The 21,033-nt window shown below is 30.4% G+C and overlaps 2 protein-coding genes across 2 annotated transcripts; both read left to right on the forward strand.

The window, feature by feature from the left end:
* Positions 1–195: 195 nt before the first annotated feature.
* LOC111008632 (uncharacterized) lies at positions 196–1,933 on the forward strand. Its single transcript, XM_022281378.2, has 8 exons — positions 196–431; positions 506–764; positions 849–1,023; positions 1,113–1,183; positions 1,260–1,337; positions 1,422–1,509; positions 1,596–1,651; positions 1,746–1,933. The coding sequence occupies exons 1-8, from the start codon at positions 267–269 to the stop codon at positions 1,820–1,822; spliced, it is 969 nt and encodes a 322-aa protein (XP_022137070.1). The 5' UTR covers positions 196–266; the 3' UTR covers positions 1,823–1,933.
* A 7,673-nt stretch (positions 1,934–9,606) lies between these two features.
* On the forward strand, positions 9,607–12,993 carry LOC111008826 (putative inactive receptor kinase At1g48480). The gene is made up of 2 exons (XM_022281654.2): positions 9,607–11,367; positions 12,003–12,993. Exons 1-2 carry the CDS (start codon positions 10,014–10,016, stop codon positions 12,629–12,631), a joined length of 1,983 nt encoding a protein of 660 aa, XP_022137346.1. The 5' UTR covers positions 9,607–10,013; the 3' UTR covers positions 12,632–12,993.
* The last annotated feature ends 8,040 nt before the right edge of the window (positions 12,994–21,033 follow it).

The raw sequence follows: 21,033 nt of genomic DNA on the forward strand, positions 1-21,033 counted from the left end.
AACAACCTTATTTTATTATTATTTTTAAAAAAGCATCTAAGAATGAGTGCAACTTTTTGTATGTTTCCAATCAAAGAAAAGAAAATAAAAAATCTTTAGAGCGGAGGTGTTTGGGGTTTGAAATTTGAAAGTGGCCGGACGCTATAAACTCGACCGTTGGAGCTGAAGTAAAAGTTACAGTTCCGTCACACAAATTGAAGGGACCGCCAAAAAAACACGGTGGCAGTACGACGACGGTGGGTCCCCTCGCGAGATCACAACGGCCCATGTGCATTTGGGTGACAGAATGTCATTTTATTTTTTCCCTTCCGCACCACTTCCCCATCTCTCTTTCCTACTGCTGCAGCAAAGAAGAAACAAACGCCATGGGAAGGCTCAGAGCAAAATGTGACTACGAAGACATCAGAAATGCTCGCATTTTGGAGAATCAGGTTTCTTCATAAACCCTCCTCCTTCTTCTTCTTCTTTTTGCGTGGTCTGATTTCATGGAAAATGGCGGTATTAGGAGCGATTGGCGTCGCTAGGGTTGAAGAAGACCGTATCTGAACTTCGTTCCATCCTTTCCTCTGCAAAATCTCCGAAGATCCAACCGAGCAAATGTCGCCAGGCGATCTCCAGAATCTCCCTTCCTCTTCGTCGCTCCGATCGCCTGAAGCGAATTACGCCCGAAACCACTCCCCTACGTTGCCAGATTTCTTACCGGAGATCCGACCGCTTAAAGGGGAAACTAATGCTTGATAATCCGAACTCCGATTTTAAAGAAGGTAAAATGATCTAGAAAACCCTCTGGTAAATGGTAATAATATATTCTGTATGCCGATGTTGACTTTTCTGTCGAATTAACGCAGTAGGAGAAATTGGAGTAAGGGAAGAGACGAAGAAGAGGCCTGCGAATGCCCCTTTGGTGGACAGTGTCGAATCGAAACATCGACTTTCGCCGGACGCTTCGGCAAGGACGTGCAATAGCAAGGGACGGGGCAGTGTTTATGATCCTGTTTTTGGAATCTGCTGCCATTTCTGCAGGTACATTCGATCTTTTCTTCTACCCCACTAGGGTTTTGCTTAGATTCACACTTTGATGATGGCTGAAAACAAATGTGGGGTGGGTTTAGGCAGAAGAAACTCTGTGGAGAAGAAGATTGCAAGAGATGTGGTGATTTCGATATGGATGAACCCTGCATCGGTGAGTGATTCAAACGAAATCCACCACTGATTCATTGTTATATCATAGTCAAAATGTACCGAGTGATTCCTTGCAGGAAAGACTGATTGCTCTGTTTGTCATTCCTCCAATGGCGTCTTTTGCCGAGCTTGTCTGAAGGTCAGATATGGCGAAGGTAAACGTCTCTCCAATTCAGAATGATGAAAATCCTTTGAGACATAGAATTGAAGGATGATTGGGCTGTGTTGTTTGTGATCAGAAATAGAAGAAGTGATAGAGAACAAGAAATGGATGTGCCCTCATTGCGTGGAGGAGAAAGGAATTGACCCTTATTGGATATGCAACAGGTTTGTTTGCTTTAGGTCTCCAGAAACACAGAATTTTCAGTTTGAAATTTCGTCAAAATGGATTATTGGATCTTTTTGTTTTGCAGTTCATTGTGTTTGAAGAAGCGCAAGATGGCTCCAACAGGGCCCGCCATTTACAGAGGTAGTCGAATTGAATTCTCTTTTATTTTATGATTTTTTTGGTTGTTGGGTCATTGATTCTGCTGCCATCTTTTGTGTTCTGTTGATTTCTTTAGCTCGGGAAATGGGATACCAATCCGTTGCACATCTGTTGATGGATGAACTCAAGCGAGCAGATTTATGCAAGAGATAAGCCTTCGTTCTCTTTTTGCTTCTGATGCTGAACTCTGACTTTGAATCTCTGTATCATATATCTCACAAATTTCAGTATTTAATTGGTAAAATTTCCCAACTTTCAATTCAACCCCATCTCTAAAATCATATATAAAATAATGAAAAGGTCCTATAATTACATAAATATTTCAGGACACTCGTAAAAGTAGGGGAGACAAAACTAATAGCTATTTGCAGAGATCCAATTTTTCCTGATATCCTCTCAATAACGCTCGGCCACGGTTGCTTTCTTCGTTTTATGTTTGAACTGCTTACAAATATATGTGTGTTGATATAGCATTGATATATCTTATTAAATTATTGATATATTTGTGTGTTGATATAATATTAGTATACCTTATTAAAATGCAATCGGTTTGAACGTGAAAAACAGCAAGAAAGTGGCTCTTCTGTGTGATCTCTATGTAATGGGCTGAGTGTTATTTAAGGGTAAATTTAATTATTTAATTATTATTTTTTTAAAAAAAAGAGGGTAAATTTAATTCTTTTTTATATTCTATTTGACTTGAGACTTGGAAATTTAAAACTAATGACTATATTTTTAAGGAGTGGGTGCCAAAATTTAGGCACTCACTTAAATTTCCCTTTTTCTTTTCTCTACTTTCTGCGAGTGTCTATTTTTCACTTTTTCTTCCAAAATAGTAGCTGCCATGAATTAGCATGCTGGGCTGGGCCGGCCAATATGATGTTATTGGGATGAAACTTGCGGGCTGCTAGGTGTCAGACACACTAAAGACCGGCCCAGATGGTGTGAACAAAAAGAACGGGGTCATTCAATCAGATAAGTTACATTGTTACCTCACACACTTCATTCATTTAAAAACATATATATTAATTTGTTGATTTATTTGCACAAACGAAAATGGCTCAACCTTAATCGGCATATATTTCCAATCAAGAGGTTAAAATTTGTTGATTTATTTTGCAAACTTCGAATTCTATAGAAACATAAATTTTCAACCAATCATAAACGGTCGCGTTATTAATGAAATTATATTTTATTTGGAATTAATTATATATTATTTCTAAATTAAAATTAAAGAAAAAAAATGGTAATTACCAAATAATTCCATTATGTCTTTCCTTAAGCCATTTGGATTGAGATTTAATTAATGGATCATATAAGAATTGGGTCCAAAATCAAATTAGTTGAAAATTACCATTTTTTTTATCTCGAAACTGAAATTACCACAATATCATTATAGTTGATGGATGATAGACTTTATTAAATTTGAATAAGTCTAAAATCACTCAAGCATTGGTTCAAGAAACCTGGTAAAACGTCTCAAATCCTTCTGAAATTAAATTGGGCATATGAACCAAATAAAGATTAATGTTCCAATAAATCCATTGAAAAGAATATTATTGTTTGGTACTTTATACATCATTTTGAATTTTAAACAGTTAAATAATATAACTTCTACAAAAGGAAGTCTAAATTTTTATATAGAGTAGGTCTATACATGGTATTAAACGTGGCAGCATTTATATTTTGGTTTTAATATTATTTTGGCCATTATATCTCTTGCTTTAGCTTACTTTTGTTATCATACTTGTGTAAGGTACGATTTGATTATTGTATTTTAATTTTTGTTTGTTTGAGCACGTATATTTTTGAAGTGTTTATTTTGATCACTATATTTTTAAAAAGTTACCATATGATCAATTCATTTTCATTTATATCTCAATTTTTTTATCACTGTACTCACATATTTTCTTACGATGTATGTCATAAATTTGTATTAAACAGTATAAAATTTATGTTAAAATTTTACAAATAAAAATAAATATAAGGATTGGACATTTTCTAAAAGAGATCAAAATTGATATTTCGAAAGTAAATTGACTAAAATAAATAAAAAGATATTTCTAAAAGGAGACAGATCAAAATACAAACAATTAGAAATAGAAATAGTATTAAAACCTGATATTTCGACAGGTGTGACAGTTCATTAAATAATTTTGAAGTTGAGTGCATGATTGTGTCTATTTATTTTGGAAGTTAAAACGTTGAGTTGAGTGTCAGTTATCACTTTTGACAGTTGGGAGAACGCAATAAATCAAACTAACGCTCAACCTTTTAATTTTCTTGGAAGAAACTGCAACCCTCCAAACTGAAAAGTCTTCAAATTTCCACCTCCCCATGACACATTTACAACTTGCAACAATGTTTTTGTAAATAATAAAATATTAGAAATACTATTTTGTATATATATATATATATATATTTTTTTTTTTTTTTTACTTTTAAAAGATTCATTTTATTTTTTGTAGATCATCTTTATACTTTTAAGGAGTGGTCAGTTTAATATTTATTTACAAAATTTTGACATAAATTTTTTACATAATAAAAACTCTTTAATACGAATTTATGACAACATTTTAAGAAATTTAGTGAGTAGAGTGTTTCATGTAAGATAAAAAATGAAAATAAAGTGACCAGAATATTCTGCTTAAATTGAGAGTACGAGAACTAAAATAAATCAAAATAGTATTTAAACTAAAATAAAAATAAAAATAAAATCTCAACTAATTATGTTGAGAAGAATTTAAATTTAATCAAATCATATGATATGTTGTGGGTCTATTACCTATCCCACCTAAAAGGCAGAAATATATTCCAATTGAAAATTAAGAAAGTAGAGATATATATAGAAAGATGAGTAAATAATAAAATCCAAGGAAGTCAAAGAAAGCTGGTGGATTGGTCCTCCAAAGAAATATTATAATGTTGTCATTATAAACACAGCTGAACTGATATTTGTATATAATTATTTCTATAATTCAACTTTTTTTTTTCCAATTTCAATGCAATAATTAATCAGACATCACAGCCATCAGCTAACTAACATAGTAAAGATATATTTATTTGTTTATTAATTACTATTCATGACTCCAATATATACAGAAGAATTTTTCTCTCTCCAGCAACTCCAACCACCACTCAATCATTTTAAATAAGTTCGATGTTTAGATTTTTATTTTGATTTATTTTGATTATTGTAATTTTAAAAAGTGATAATTATAATTTTTATTTACAAAATTTCATAATTAATGATATAAATTTTTGGTTACTATCATGAATTTTTTTTATAAAAATAAATGAGATAAAAGTTGAAAAGTAAATGACTAAAATGACCCTTTTTTAAATGATGAAATGAAAATGAATATTTGAAATAGATTAAAATGAACGAAGCAAAATAGTATTGCTTAAAAAAAAAAACTCGTGATTGCATATATTTTGAGGAAATGATGATCTCCTTTCAATTTTTGTAGATCTTTTATTTCACATTTAATGTTAGATTTTTTTAGGTTGTCACAGTTTCTTGATTACTATTCAATAATTGTCAATAAAATATTCAATAAAGAAAATGACATGTTATTATTATTATTATTATTATTTTAACATTTAAGAATGTTAGGAGGGTAGGGATGACAAAACTCACCTCCAATTTTTTAGAATTATTAAATTATTGATAAAAATATTAATGTTTGTGAAATAAATTGATTGTTTGAACAAGCAAATAATACTACTATTTTGATTAAAAAAAGTATATTTTTTTTGTCATAATTATTAATATTCATTTAAAAATTATTTAAAACACAATTAAAATCAAGACTAGGGGAATAGAGTGGGATGCTTTTTTAAAACAATATTTTTCTTTAATTCTTTTAAATTTTTATTGAACATGCTATAACTTTATTTTATTTATTTTTATTTTCTAAGCGAGTAATGTGTAATATGTATATAACATGTTGTAAAACGAAAATATAATTGGATTATTTAACTTTAAAAAAGCAAAAGAAAAGGATGTTACGTGGGCCCCATTTACAACGTTATTGTTCTTTAAAAATGATAATTTGTTACATATTTTATTGAGGCCGTCAAATTGTCGGTGCGTTACGGGTTGCGGCAATTATCGGATCGAATCGGATCATCCAGCGGGCTGGCTGGAGATTTTCGGTGTCTCAATTATTATTATTATTATATTTAATACTATTTTAATTTTTATATTTTTAGCTTACATTCAATTATTTTTTCCATATTTTCAAAATGTTTATTTTTTATACTTTTATATGTTAGAATTACGATGGAATGAAATGAGATAAAAAAAAAAAAAACTAAAATAGTCACTTTTTAATAGTATAGGACCAAAATAAACAAGAGTGTTTGAGTTTGAAATTGGCACTTAAACGTGTGTCGTGAATCTCTACAGGGAATAAACTTGCAAAAGAGAGGCGAGCACTTTGACTTTTAAGTCAACAGAAGTCCGAGCTGATTAAATTCAAAGACAGTCGAAATTCACGCGTAGTTGTAAACCAACCTCTCTCTATTTTTTATAAGTTGCTATTCATGGTGTGGTGTTAATCACCAACCGTATCTTCTCCTAGATTGTGGTGCATTCTGGAGATAAGTGGGTATTGATTGCTCTTTAATTTCTCATCGAATTCACATCGTATTCCAAATGTCACGGAACAAAGAATCAAGTGACTATATATGGATACTGATTCGTCTCCGAGCTCCTTGCTCCTTTCGAATATCTACATCATGTTTGCACTAGTCTAAAGATTTGGTTCGATTTCGTGACACTTGGCGGTAGATTTCCAACCTCCCAACAACGAAAAGTTTATAGGACATGACTAAAATATACATTTTAAAAGTATAAACAGGAAAATGAATCAAAAAAAAAATACCATCATCAAAAAATTATTTAAAATTTATTTTATTATCCTTACATAATAAAAAATTATTATTATGCCGGTGAGAGGGAAAACGTATGGAATGAGAAGGGGGCAATATACAATTTGATATCTTATAGAAAAGCCCAAAAACCAAAAGCTTTAATCTTTTTTCTTTTTTCATTTATTTTTTTTTTATTTGATCTCAACAGCTTTCTCAATTTATCATATAAAATCAAAATTAATTAGCTTTGATTCCATGATAATACTAATGTATCTTTTTCAATATATTCCGTCCTCTTTTTTTAAATAAATATTATACATTTAAAGTAGGTAAATAAATTATGTTTGTCCCATTAATTCTAATATACAAAGTATATTTTATGATCTAACAGTCATAAAAGTCAAGATTATCAATACGTTTAAAAAACTTTAAAAGAGAAAAAAAAAATGCAATATGAGTTAATTGGTTAAGGAATATATTTTCAATTAAAAAAATTGGATGTTTGAATTGTGGTTGCAAGATGTGCAAATAAAGTTTCGCATTGATTAGGAAAGAAACTGATCAATGGTACATAAATGGGGACAATTATTCAATTGTTACGAGGCATTTTAGGTGAAATCAAACATAAAGTTGTGAGACATTTTATTTCAATTATGTCATTTTTGCAAAAATTTAATTTTTTTATTATATTTGATATTTCATATACTATTTATACAAATACCTCTACATAAAAAAGTGACTTTTCATAATAATTCTTATATATAATCTCTGCACATATTTTTTAATTAGAAAAATGTAATTCTACGAAGGAAAGTAAAGAGTAAAAAAGTAATGATTGAAACGATGGACTTTTGGTGTAATCAAAATAACAATCAATTAATTCATCAATTTCATTATAAAGAATAGATTCATACAAAAGAAAAAGGAGATGAAATAGTAATGAGTTGAAAAGTTCTTACAATTTCCATTTGCAATAATTTGGTAAGAAAAGGAAGGTTATATGATGGAAATTGGAAAACAAAAAAATTGGTGGCCTTTTTGAATGGACATTTTGTCATCTAAACTTTGGGCATTTGGAAAAGGGTATTATAGTTATGTGGCCCTTTCAAATTTTTAATATGACAAAAAAAAATTTTGTTTGGTATATAATTGAATTAAACATCCCCAAAAAAATCACTTGGTCAAGTCACTTTCTTCTCCAAATTATGGCATTTCATACTCCATGCACCCAAACAAGCCCGGCTCAATTTTACCCTTTTCATATCCAATCACGTCAACTTCTCGAGAGCGTTGTCTTAAATAGAAACAAAGATTAGGTTTATTTTATTAAAATTTACTTATATTCAGATTTAGATATTACCAAATATTTTTACAACATAGAAATATTTTAAGGGCTTAGAGTTATCTATCCATATAGGTGTTTAAATGAACCGTTGACGTTGTGTCTAAAAAGAACTTCAACCCAAATATAATATTTGGATTATTGGGTTGGTTCTTATTATTCAAGTCATTCATCAAAATATTGTAATAATAATAATAATAATAATAATAATAAAAAGTAAATGTTAATATCTTAAAATATTTGCCAACATGAACCTAACTAAAACATCTCGTTCAAATAAAGAATTATGGAATGAAATAAAATTAAAATTAATACGTCTATATATAATTTCAGATATTTTCCATCTAAATTTATTTTTTGAACCAATCAAACTAATAAAATTTTTATTTACTTCAACTCAACACATTTACAAATTGTACTAAAAAAAAATTAATTTACAACACCCTAAATCACATACACTAAAGTAACGGCCATGCAAATTGCATAATAAACAAAATGAAAAGATAATTAATGTGTTTAGGAAACAGGCTGGACATTCACATTTCCCAATTAAGCAAATCTAATTAATTGATACAAATCACAATCATCCAACTCTCATTATTTGTAAATTTTGTGTTTTTTTGTTACATTTAATTAATAATTTTATTTTTTGTTTGAAAAAAATTAATAATATTAATTATTAGGGAGTGGGTCAGCAATATCATTCCTGATCTCTACTTTGGAACCAAATGTTACATAGACAAAGCTATGATTATTATTCTCTTACCTTTAAATCAACCTTTTTACACTAACTAAACCTCTCTTTAGGGCAATAATAATTTTAATACTTGCATTTTTTAATATATTTATTGATATTAATAAATATAAAGAAAAATTAAGTAAATTAAACTTATTTATCTACAAAAACTTTTTTTTTTTATTTGTGCATGGTTCTATATCTATTTATATTCTCCATATATAGAAAAAATTTGTTAAGAATTATGTTATTGGACTTTTCTAATGACTTACCTTTTGATTTGGATTCAAATTTCATTTTGGTTTTTCTCCATTTTTAAAATATCAATTATAGTCTTGAACTCTCAAAAAATAATTATTCAAGTCCTCAAGTTTTCAAAAGGACTATTATTGCTATTATCTTGTCACTTTATATCTATTTATCAAATATTCATCTTAAGCGAATTAAATGACTCCGATACATATTCACATCAAAACTATTGAAATCTATTTGTTGAATGTATATGTCGATTACTGCTGAGCTATGTTCGTTTTGGCTATTGAAATCTATTTGTTAAAGTAAAATAAAGACAATAACTAAAGTATATAGTACTAATGTTTTAAACGCCTCAAGATCAAACTTTGAATATTAATAAACAAAAATAGAGAAATGAACTAAAATTAGATTCCCCATATGATAAACTTTTATTCCCTTACAAAAGATAGGATGAAGGAGGGAAAATAAAAAGAAAGAAAAATGATATGAGATTAATCAATCTGAACATAATTCAGTTCATTAAAACATCGAACCAAGTCGATATGTTGTATAAAAAAGAGAAATGTCCGAGACTAAGAAACAATCTTTTTTTCTTTTTTTTATTTCTTATGGAAGGAAAAATAAATAGAATACAAAAAAGACAAAATTAAACGGAAAAAAAAAAAAATCCGAGAGCGTTGTGAATTTGACAAGCGAGAGAGTGACCACTGGCTTTTGGATACACAAAGAAGAAGCCTTTCCTTTTCCCTAATCTCTGATCTCTTCTCTCTCTCTATCTCTCTGAATATTAAAGAAGAAGAAAAGAAAAGAAAAGAAAAAAGAGATTGAAATTTGGGAATTGGGAATTTGGGATAATCTTCTCAGCCACAGCCTGGGACTGGGTAACTCTGTGAAATTCGTCTCACCCAATTGAAAAAGAAAGAGACAGCACACAAAATGCAGCTTCCCCTTCCCTTCCACAGCTCACACTCTGCCTTTTCTCCTTCTAAAACTCCCTCTTTTCAATCCCTTTAACCTAAATTCCCAACCAATGCCTTGCAACATGGAACCCTCTTTGGGTTTTTGAAATTTCTCAGCCACAGCCCTCCATTTTCCTGAAAACTCTACTGGGTTTTGCTCCAAAGCTCCCCCAAATGCGGACCCAGATGGGAACTCCTTTGCTTTCTCTGTTTCTTTTCGCTTTCTGTGTTCTACCTCTCAGTGTGAGACCAGATCTTGCTTCCGACACAGCTGCTCTTCTGGCCCTTCGCTCCGCCGTGGGCGGCCGGACTCTCCGCCTTTGGAATGCCACTGACCAGAGCGTCTGCTCTTGGCCTGGGATTCGTTGCGAGGACAATCGCGTCACTGTTCTTCGTCTCCCCGGCGCGGCGCTCTCCGGGGAATTACCGGCGGGCATTTTCGGGAACTTGACTCACCTCCGCACTCTTAGCCTCCGGCTCAACGCATTGTCCGGCCAGCTCCCCTCAGATCTCTCCGCATGCGTTAATCTCCGCAACCTGTATTTGCAAGGTAATGAGTTTTCAGGCCTTGTCCCTGATTTCTTGTTCCGCCTCCATGACCTGGTTCGCCTCAATTTGGCCTCCAATAACTTTTCTGGAGAGATCTCTTCGGGATTTAACAATTTGACCCGTCTTAGGACTCTGTTCCTCGAAAACAATCACCTCGCCGGGTCCATCCCGGACTTGAAGATCCCTCTGGATCAGTTCAATGTTTCCAACAATCAATTAAATGGGTCGGTTCCAGCGGAATTGCAGTCGTTTTCTTCGAGTTCGTTTTTGGGTAATTCTCTCTGTGGGCGCCCCCTCGAGGCTTGCGCTGGAGATATTGCTGTGCCGACAGGGAAGGTTGGGACCAATGGCGGGTCTGGACACAAGAAAAAACTCTCAGGGGGAGCCATTGCAGGGATTATCATTGGATCTGTACTGGGTTTTGTATTGATACTTCTACTCTTAATGCTTCTGTGCCGAAAGAAGAGTGCTAAGAAAACAAGTTCAGTCGATGTAGCCACAGTGAAGCATCCTGAAGTGGAAATTCAGGGTGGAAAGCCAGCTGGGGATGTCGAAAATGGCGGTTACAGTAATGGTTACAGTGTGCCAGCCGCTGCTGCTGCTGCAACAACTGTGGCGGCAGGGGCTGCAAAGGGGGAAGTGAATAACAATGGAGCTGGGTCCAAGAAATTGGTGTTTTTTGGTAATGCTGCGAGGGTGTTCGATTTGGAGGATCTTTTGAGAGCTTCAGCGGAAGTTTTGGGGAAAGGAACCTTTGGGACTGCTTATAAAGCAGTTCTGGAACTGGGTTCTGTGGTGGCTGTGAAGAGGTTGAAGGATGTCACCATAACAGAGAGGGAATTCAGAGAGAAGATTGAAGCTGTTGGATCTATGGATCATGAGAACTTGGTCCCTCTCAGGGCTTACTATTTCAGTAGGGATGAGAAGCTTCTTGTCTATGATTACATGCCCATGGGAAGCTTGTCTGCTCTTTTACATGGTAAGCTAGTTCGTTTACTCGTCTTTTCTTTTTCAATTGCTCGGTTGTGCATTTGCCTTTACTTTCTTGTTCGTTTTCAATTGCTTTGGTTGTACATTTTGATTATCATTGCCTTGTCTTGCTTTATTGTGTATCATTTGTTCCTCATGGCCTGTTCATTTCCTCTTTGACATATCTCCCTTTTTCTATCTAATGTTTGGGTTTTTCCTGCCATTGGCATCTCTCATTTGGTTGCATCTTACATAAACTTTGAAGCTGTGATTAACTTGTGAATCAAATGAAAAATTGTTTTACCACTATTTCTGTGTTCATTGTAGTTTCTTCATACATAAATGGTAATAGTTAAATGGGATGACTCAGGTTTGGTCTTTTCATGATATGATCTGATATCCCCTTCTTCATCCCCTCTTTTTCAGACAACTAATATGTCCTTTGATCAACAATTCTTACTGGAAAGTAATATCCTTATCATAGGGAAAATTTGTGGGGTTTTATAGATAATCATAGCTATTACAGTGAAATTTTGAGATTTGTAAAAGTCAAATGTGTAAAACAAAGAGGGTATGTTGGAGAACTGTATTCTTTTGCAGCAGCTTTATCTTTACTGTTTCTTTGCTGCTTGCTTTTGACTCCAGGAAACAAAGGAGCTGGAAGGACTCCATTGAACTGGGAAATCAGGTCTGGGATTGCCCTTGGAGCCGCCCGTGGCATTGAATATCTGCATTCTCAAGGCCCTAATGTCTCTCATGGCAACATAAAATCGTCCAATATCCTTCTATCCAAATCCTACGATGCCCGAGTCTCCGATTTCGGTTTAGCACATCTCGTTGGACCACCTTCCAGCCCCACCAGAGTTGCTGGATATCGCGCGCCGGAGGTCACTGATCCTCGTAAAGTATCCCATAAGGCTGATGTCTATAGCTTTGGCGTATTGCTCTTGGAGCTTCTGACAGGCAAGGCTCCTACACACTCCCTTCTAAACGAGGAAGGAGTCGACTTACCCAGATGGGTGCAGTCAGTTGTTCGGGAGGAGTGGACTTCCGAAGTTTTCGACCTCGAGCTTCTTAGGTACCAGAACGTCGAGGAGGAGATGGTTCAACTATTGCAGCTTGCAGTCGATTGTGCAGCTCAGTATCCCGATCAACGCCCCACAATGTCCCAAGTCACAAAGCGTATAGAAGAGCTGCGCCAATCCAGCCTTCACGAAGTCGTCGATACACAACCCGATGCTGCTCATGATTCAGACAACGCATCCTCTAGGTGAGTTTGGTGGTTTATAGAGAAGAAAAAAAGAATTATCTCCATTTGTTGCAATCTCAATTCAGTGCCAATCATATCTTTCATTTGAAGCCAAGAAAAACAAAAAAGAATCACCAAAAACTTGAATTCCCTGATCTATTTTTCATTGTACTAATTCTTCAGTTTGTTCAGTCAATACTTGGGGTGGATGATAAAAATTGTCATAGCTTTTGTATCTGTTGCTGTTGGGTTGGGTGGGTGATGTAATTAATTACTGCTGCCTTTGCCTTTACTTTTGGCTTTTGGCTTTTGCTTTTGCTTTTGCTTTTGCTTCTGATGCAACTTTTGGTCTGTTCAAATTGAGATGTTCTTCTCTTTTTTAGTTTCTATGATGACCTCTTTGTTGTGATGTCCATTCACAACACTTCCCTCCACACACCTCTTTGAGAGCATTTTGATACCCAAATTTTCATTATTTATTATTTTTTTGTGCAGTTGGTTGAATAAATAAATACATTCACTATTATTGGGACAGCTTTTTAATGCATCATTTTTGTGTGATTGGGCAACATTTGTCTGGTCGGGCCTGAATTAGATATTAAAATTATTGTACAGCCCTTGCCATGCTGATGCCAGACAAATTTGCTACATTTTTTGGTGCAACATTTGGGGCGGAGGTTTGAACCCACGACTATTTGGTCGGAAATACGAATACCTTAATCAGTTTATAAGATCATGTCCAAAATTCTATATTTTCATCTTTGTTGGGTTAATATGATCTATTTTTCGCAGAATTTTTTAAATTGCACGATCTATGCCAATTAATGGATTATGTTGGATTGGTCGTGATTCTATTGAATCGACTCGAGTTATGTAGAATTTGGGCGTTTTTTTGTTAAGTTGAACTTGATGTAGCGAATTAATTGACATGTCGTACCACAAGTAATTTACGTAATGTTTGATAAGATGCACTTTCTAATACGTAGGATTTATAGGTCGGCTCGACTCGATTGACACCTACATTTTGATCCGTTAAGATGGTTGCTTTCTAATTCATTATATTATTTGGCATTATATACCATATAGGTTTCAGAATTGAAAGTGGACCAAAAACGGTGCATGTGAAAGAAAGGGATGTTTTTGTAGAGCATGATATTGTGGTCCTATGTCTCCACTTTTTTCATAGCATCCTAAGCCTCTCAATTGTAAATTAAGGGATCAAAAATCCCAATATATTTTTAAAAATCAATTGAAAACTAAAAGCTTCTTCAACATTTTTTTTGGACCCGTACTAGTATTTGAAAATTGTTCGAATGGTACTAAAATTCAAAAAGTTCTCATTCCAATTTAGACTAACCATCTTTAAAATAAAATAAAACTTGCAACTCAGCAAAATATTTTTAATAAAATATTAAAATGAATATTTGTCGGTTCAGATGAATTTTATTTATTTTTAGTTTATCCTTTTGAATATCGATATATCACAATTCACAGATTCTTCTTTCATATCTTAAATGACTCGACGTTCCTCCAATCTAAATAAAGAGGGTATAATTGAAACTCCGAAAAAAAAACATTTGAATGGGCCAACCGATTATGGGTTGGCATTCCTTCTCTTTTTCTGTTTCTATCTTCTTTTGGGCTCAGCCCATTTATTTCAATTATTGCTGTTCTTTAGTTTCCTCTCTCTCTAATAATAATAATAATAATATTATTATTATTATTATATTATATTTTTTAAAAATGATACATTTTCTTCTAATACAAGAAGTGGAGGTGAGGATTTCAACTTACGACGAAACATGTGTCAATTACTACTGAATTAGGCTGATAAATTTTTTAATGATTAGTAAAAATGATAGCTTAAAACATTTTTAATATACAAATGTGAAGTATGGAATTGAACCTCTCTCTCTCATTTAAGTTGTGCTCGTAATGACAAGAACTTAAATGTTCTTAGTCGTGATTTATTTTAAAATCAATTGACGCCATAGATTATTAATTGATAATAATTGATCGTTGGATATTAACAATTTAGTTAGGACATTTGATTTGATGCCATTTTTATATTTTATTATTTTATATAATAATATAGTTATTTACGAATATTTTTCCCCCATACATCATTGTTTAACTTAGATCCTATATCATAGTCATTATAAAAAGCATGTCACGATGAATGATTAAAGTCAAATACAATAAAACTTAAAAAAGAAAAAAGAAAAAAGAAAAAAATATATATATACACACACATAATATGTATAGTTTACAATTTTTCTGATAAAAAAATACGAAATAAAATCCATCATATTTACACTTTGAATTGAAAATTGCAAATTCAAATTTTCTCAAAAAAAAAAAAATTGCAAATTCAAAAGGTGATAGAATTTATGGTTAATTTAATATTTAGGGACAACCTGTCATTGCTTTTTATATTATTATTGAGCTTATAATTTATTAGATTGTAGTAAGCGTTGATTATTGGTAAAGTTTCTTTCTATTAAAAATAATAGTTATTAGATTCTCCTAGGCTGAAGTTAGATTTAATTAATGGACTAAATTTGAGGTCATAATTCAAAAGATATTCTAATAATATAGTCAACTCGACGTTAAAAAATATTTGCGCCCGATGAAAATGAAAAAATGACAATGTTATCACGAGTACCTTTTCCTCTCAAAATTGAAAAATATATATAACATATTTTTATAATGCCAATCTGAGCATAGTGTTATAACTATTATTATTATTATTATTTAATTTTTTTGAGAGGGAATCAAGATAGTTTATGGACTTGATATCCGGCGTCTTTGAATGCGTGACTATTTAAGATTACAAATATGCAAATATATTGTAATTAATTCCTATATCAAATTGTCCACTAAACAAATGGGTCAAAAAATAGCTATGGGAAAATCTCTCAAATTCGTCCACATGATAAAAAAAAAAAATAGTTGAAAGCCGTCTATGCCACATGTCGAAAATGACATGGTCCATGTTGGAAAAAAAAAATATATATATATATAGCTACATGTCGTCCCTCCTTGGTCATAGAAAGAGACCACATATGTTTGAGAACAAAAAAAATATTGTTTTTAACCACTATTTTTAATCATATTTAAAAAATCCAATCAACTTTAAGATTCGGTAGAAAAACGAATATTTTTTTAATACAACACATGGAGATGTGGTTCGAACTCATAACCGGTGTGTTAATCACTTTGAGCTATGCTCGATTTGACTATAAAAACGAATATTCAACTCACATAATATATTTAAAACATAAATATTGTAAGAGCATAATCTAACCACTTATAACCTTTTTATCAATGTGTATTAGATAAACAGTATGGTTGCTAAAAATAAAAAAAAAAAAAATCACATTTTAGTCCACAACTTCGAAAAAATGGTGGATGAGAACAAATAATGTGGCAGTCAATTTGAGGAGGGAAAGATTTTTTAAATACTCTCTCTTTTCCTTCCTTTTTCATCCCTCTTTCTCTCAATTAGTTAGCGCCAATCACCATCTTAATTTGGTAGGTTCCAAAAATATATTTTAACATCTCATTTAAAAAATCAAGTTGTCATATACAAATATTGGTTTGTTCTCAATAACCATTTAAAATAATAAAGATTAAAAATATATGTTACTTTTTTTTCCCTCTCCCTATCTAAAAAAAAAAAAAAAAATTGTGGGGCAAGGAATATTGGGCCTTGGAGGTAGGACAAAATATACAATTCTTTCTTTCTTTTTTTCTTTTTTTTTTTTTAAAAAAAAACAAATTCTTTCTTTCTTTTATTGGCATCTCAAGGAGAAAAGCTACTACGCCGACACCCACATTTACAGTTTTACCCAAACAAAACAAACGTGAATAATTTTGAGTTTTTTCTTTTTTTTTTTTTCCAGTAATTTAGAGTTTGTAGGCAATCTAAATTTTGTTTTTAAGATCTAGGATTGAGTGAATATTGGTTGTTAGATTTATTTTTGAAAACTGCATAATTATATTGAAAAATAATAAGAATTTTGATAAATATATTACCTAATAATATAATTTTATTATTTTTTAACTCCAACTAATTTCCAAATATATTAATTGACAGACTATAACAGTTTTAAATTAAGATTCAATTTCTAAATCTATTGTATATGTTTTCAAATTCTAATTTTCAGATCACCACCACTCTTATTTATTTACTTTACTTAAATTGATAAATAAAAAGTATAGCCCTTTGTAGAAATATCACAGGACACACGCAACACAAGTGGATGTGAAATAGACAAAACATAAAACATTATTTTTATTATTTTTTTAGTACAAAATATAAAAATTAATTTGGAGGAAAAAGATGATAAAAAAAAGGGTCACATGGAAAACATGGCGCCCACTCCAACCAACACCGCCTCTGCCTTACGCTAGATTCTATCTTTTCAGTGGGACATCACATCACATCACCAATATTTATTGTTATTTTTTCTTTCTCATATTTATCCATTTAACTCTGATTGTTATTATTATTAAATTAACTTTCTTTTAGTTTCATAAACATTTGAGCCACCCATATTTAATAATTTAAGTACTAACTAATGTCGTCACTAATAGTATATTTATGTTGATATTTTCACTTTATCTTGGTTCTTAGACTTTTAAACATGTGCCAAGTATTGTATATAAGAACAAAGGTTTAAATATTATTGAGGTCTCTATACTTTCGACTTAGTTTATTTGTTTTGTACTTTTAAAACGTTTATTTTGAAGTTCATAAATCATTTTTTTCGTACAATGTGTGGCGGTTGGAGATTAAAATTACAACTTCTTGATTGGAGATATATATCAATTATCGTTCAGCTATGCTTACTTTAACCGTTTATAAATCAATTTAGTTATTGTTATTAGTTTTTTAAAAAGATATTTCATTAAATATCAAGGTTTTTGTTATATAAATATAAATACGTAGGTTTGAGGTATGGGTGGATAAGCTTATGAAGCAACATCTCATAGGATAAATATTGAATTTTTAAACAAATTTGAAAATTTGTTACATTTGTAATATAATAAAAATGATTAAAAATGACTTTTTATAAATAAAAGAAGTTTGAATTTTGAATTAAAATATTTAAAAGTTAAAAAATAAAATGTGAAATTTTGAAAGCTCAGGCCAAAATATCAGCTCTTCATAGACTCTCCCTTTAATTGTCGACTCCATTTGTTGATTGCTACCACTCGAGTTCTTTCCCGAGAATTCTTTATAATTATTTTTTTAGTACTATATTAAATACTATTCTTAACATTTTTTCGATATCATAAAGAGTAAAATAATCATTACTGGAAAAAAAATCTCAAATTATTTTAAATTTTGAGTCTAGAACTAGTGAAATTATAAAATATGTCATTTTCGGAGAAAATGAAGTGTTTGAAAACTACTTCGTACTCTTCCAAAAGAAAAAAAATCTAATTAGCCACTATCATTTAATAATATATTATAAGTATGGAAGTTTAAATTTATAATCTCATAAAAATGATTAGATGTTAATTATCGTTGAACTATATTCATGCCGACATTAATTACAGTGGTTTGTGTTTAATTTATGATATTTTTATAATTAAGAAAATTTGTTAGTTGAATTTGTTTGATTTATTGGTTAGTTTACCGGTAATTTTAATTGCTTAAATATATTATAGATATATTTAAAAATAAAAACAGAAAATAGAAAAGGAAATTTTGAAAAGAAAACTAGAGGTTATAATTTTATTATTAATATTTTTAAATAAGAGGTTTTTTTTAATGAAATAAAATGTTATAATGGTGGTTATGAATTTATAATAATAATAATAATAATAATAAATATTGGGTCCCACTTAATGATAAAGTAGACAAACACACACGCTTTCCCCTTTAATTTTGACCTATTATTATATTACAAGCCCTGGCCCCACACCATGTGATTGCCTTTAACTCGGAAAAAGAGGCCTCGTCACATTTTTCTAAATTTAGCCACAATTTTAATTTAATTTTCAAAAAATAAAATTGGAATGAAAATTAATGCAGTGTAATATTACGTTTTTAGTACTTTCTTTAATCGTAGTTTAATATTATTTTAGTTAGAATATTAGTTTAGTTTCTGTAGTTTGAATTCGAGTTCATTTTAGTTCTTATATTTTTAAAACGTTGTTTTAACTTCTGTATTTCTAATTTGGTTCATGTTAATTCTGTATTTTGAAAATGTTCATACAAGGATCATTTAGTCATTTTATTTTGTTTTAAATCTTATTTTAAATAATTTATAAGGACCAAAATATTATTTTAACCTATTATTTTAAATAATATTAATTCATATAATAGGTGAAAATTTAATATAGGGAGTCACATATGTCTAAATTGTTAAAAGGCAATGTATCTAATATGTTAAAATATTAGCGGGTTGTTTTTAATTTTTTTCAAAAACTAAACTATATTATTTATAATTTTTTAATATCCTAGTCAAAATTTGAAAGAAAAAAAGAGACAGAGACTCCAAAATCATTTAGAAAAGGGGAAGATGTGTAGGCAACAGGATAATTAGGGAAGAAACTGAGTTATTAAAAATAAAAATTAGAAGCGTTCTCATATTTAAAAATGAAATACTTATCGAATGAAATTTGAAAATAATATCAATATATATATTATTTCAAGATTGCTGAGAATTAGTTTAAATATTTGTAGACAATAGCTGTGGAAAAAAATAAAAATATTATCCATTTGTGACAAAATGATTGGAGAAGTCTTTTTCTTTCTTTCTTTTTTTTCTTTTCCCTTTTTGAATACAAATTTTTGGTGGAAATTGCATAAATTTGAGAAGAATTATCACACTTGAGAATCTTTGGATGTGGTGCGAATTGCAGAGACAAACTATGTTCCATCCAGGGGCATCTTGGATATTTTTTTCCAATGTGTGGATGAAAACGATGCCTCTATCAATATCAATCGTCTTAATGGTTAGTTAGAAATTTGGTTAAGATATATATTATTGATAAAAATGTTGCAAGTTGGAATCTAAATTTAATTAAAAAAAAAAGTCCACGAGTTTGATAGCTTTGATTATGACTTCTTTTTCCTCTCTACAAATGATGACTTTTTTTTTCTCATGTTTTTTAATGAATCTAACTCTAAAGTTAAGAGAAAAATAAAATTTCAAAAAGTAAATTACAATAAAATACTTTAAATTGGAGTCAACAAAAAAAAAAAAAATCCTGTGAAAATGTTTCATCCCGCCGCAACAATATACTCATAACTAAATTACAAATCTCTAAAATGATACATACCTAAATAATTTTAGGGGTTATTCTCACCGTTCATTTTAGCATAGGATTCAATCTTATAAAATTAAAATTATGAGAATAAAATTAATTTAATTAGAATAAGTTTTATTTAATAATTTTAGATGGGTGAAAATGTTTTCTAGTAAATTAAAAGCATTAAACATTTTCCAATTCATTTAAGTTTAGATAATCAAAACTAGTGTTAAAAAATAACAATAATAAAACACTTAAAAAGTACTAAAAGAATGATATTATTTTTTTAATACAATTATTGATTTAATTTCTCAGATTTTTTGAGCCAGCGCCAGGTTGGATTAGATAAATCTTAAATTTCTAAAAAGCAAACAAATATGCTATTTGAAAAATGTTTTACGACAACATTATAAAATTTTGATGTTGACCGGAAATTATTATTTCACGAAAAAAACAACTATAATAAAATTAAATTTAACATGGCCCATGAATAGGATCCGGTGTGACAACGAACCCGCTCGCGACCTGTGCCCGACCCTACCCAACCAGCTAAATATTAACCTCTAACCCAAATCTGCAAATACTATGGCCATAACATGGTCTGGTGAACATAGCTTAAAACATCTTATTCTTTCTCTAAAGATCGTTTTGGATTTGTTTAGAAAAAATTTTATTTCAAGTTTATATTTCTTTGTTTGTAATAAATAGAAATAAAATTACATGTTTCAATATTCATGGATTTAATAATGATAAATACGATAAGTTTATTTATTTATTTTAGAACAAATTGGAAACAAAAATAGAAACAAGAAAAAAATATTTTTTTTTGTTCGTTCCCAACTTTATATATAATTTAAAAATTATTTCTAAGAAAATGAAAAATAAAAAACCTAAATAGTTATTAAATGTTTATTTTTGTTACCATCCTAATATGGACTATACGATCTCCTATTATATTATTGTAATTGTTAAACTAAGGTCCCACTTATTTATAAGAAATCAAAATAAAAAACAATCGGAATAGAAGGTTATTATTTTAATATTGTTTACTATTTATGAATTGAAATAAAAAAATTGATGTTGTTTATTAAAACTGTGTAAGATTAAAATGGGGATTATATATATAGAAATATTAGTAATTAGTTGTTTAATATTTAT

This window comes from Momordica charantia (assembly GCF_013281855.1).
Source record: "Momordica charantia cultivar OHB3-1 chromosome 3 unlocalized genomic scaffold, Mcharantia_2.0 BLBB01000003.1, whole genome shotgun sequence".
In the NCBI taxonomy this organism is placed as follows: Eukaryota; Viridiplantae; Streptophyta; class Magnoliopsida; order Cucurbitales; family Cucurbitaceae; genus Momordica; species Momordica charantia.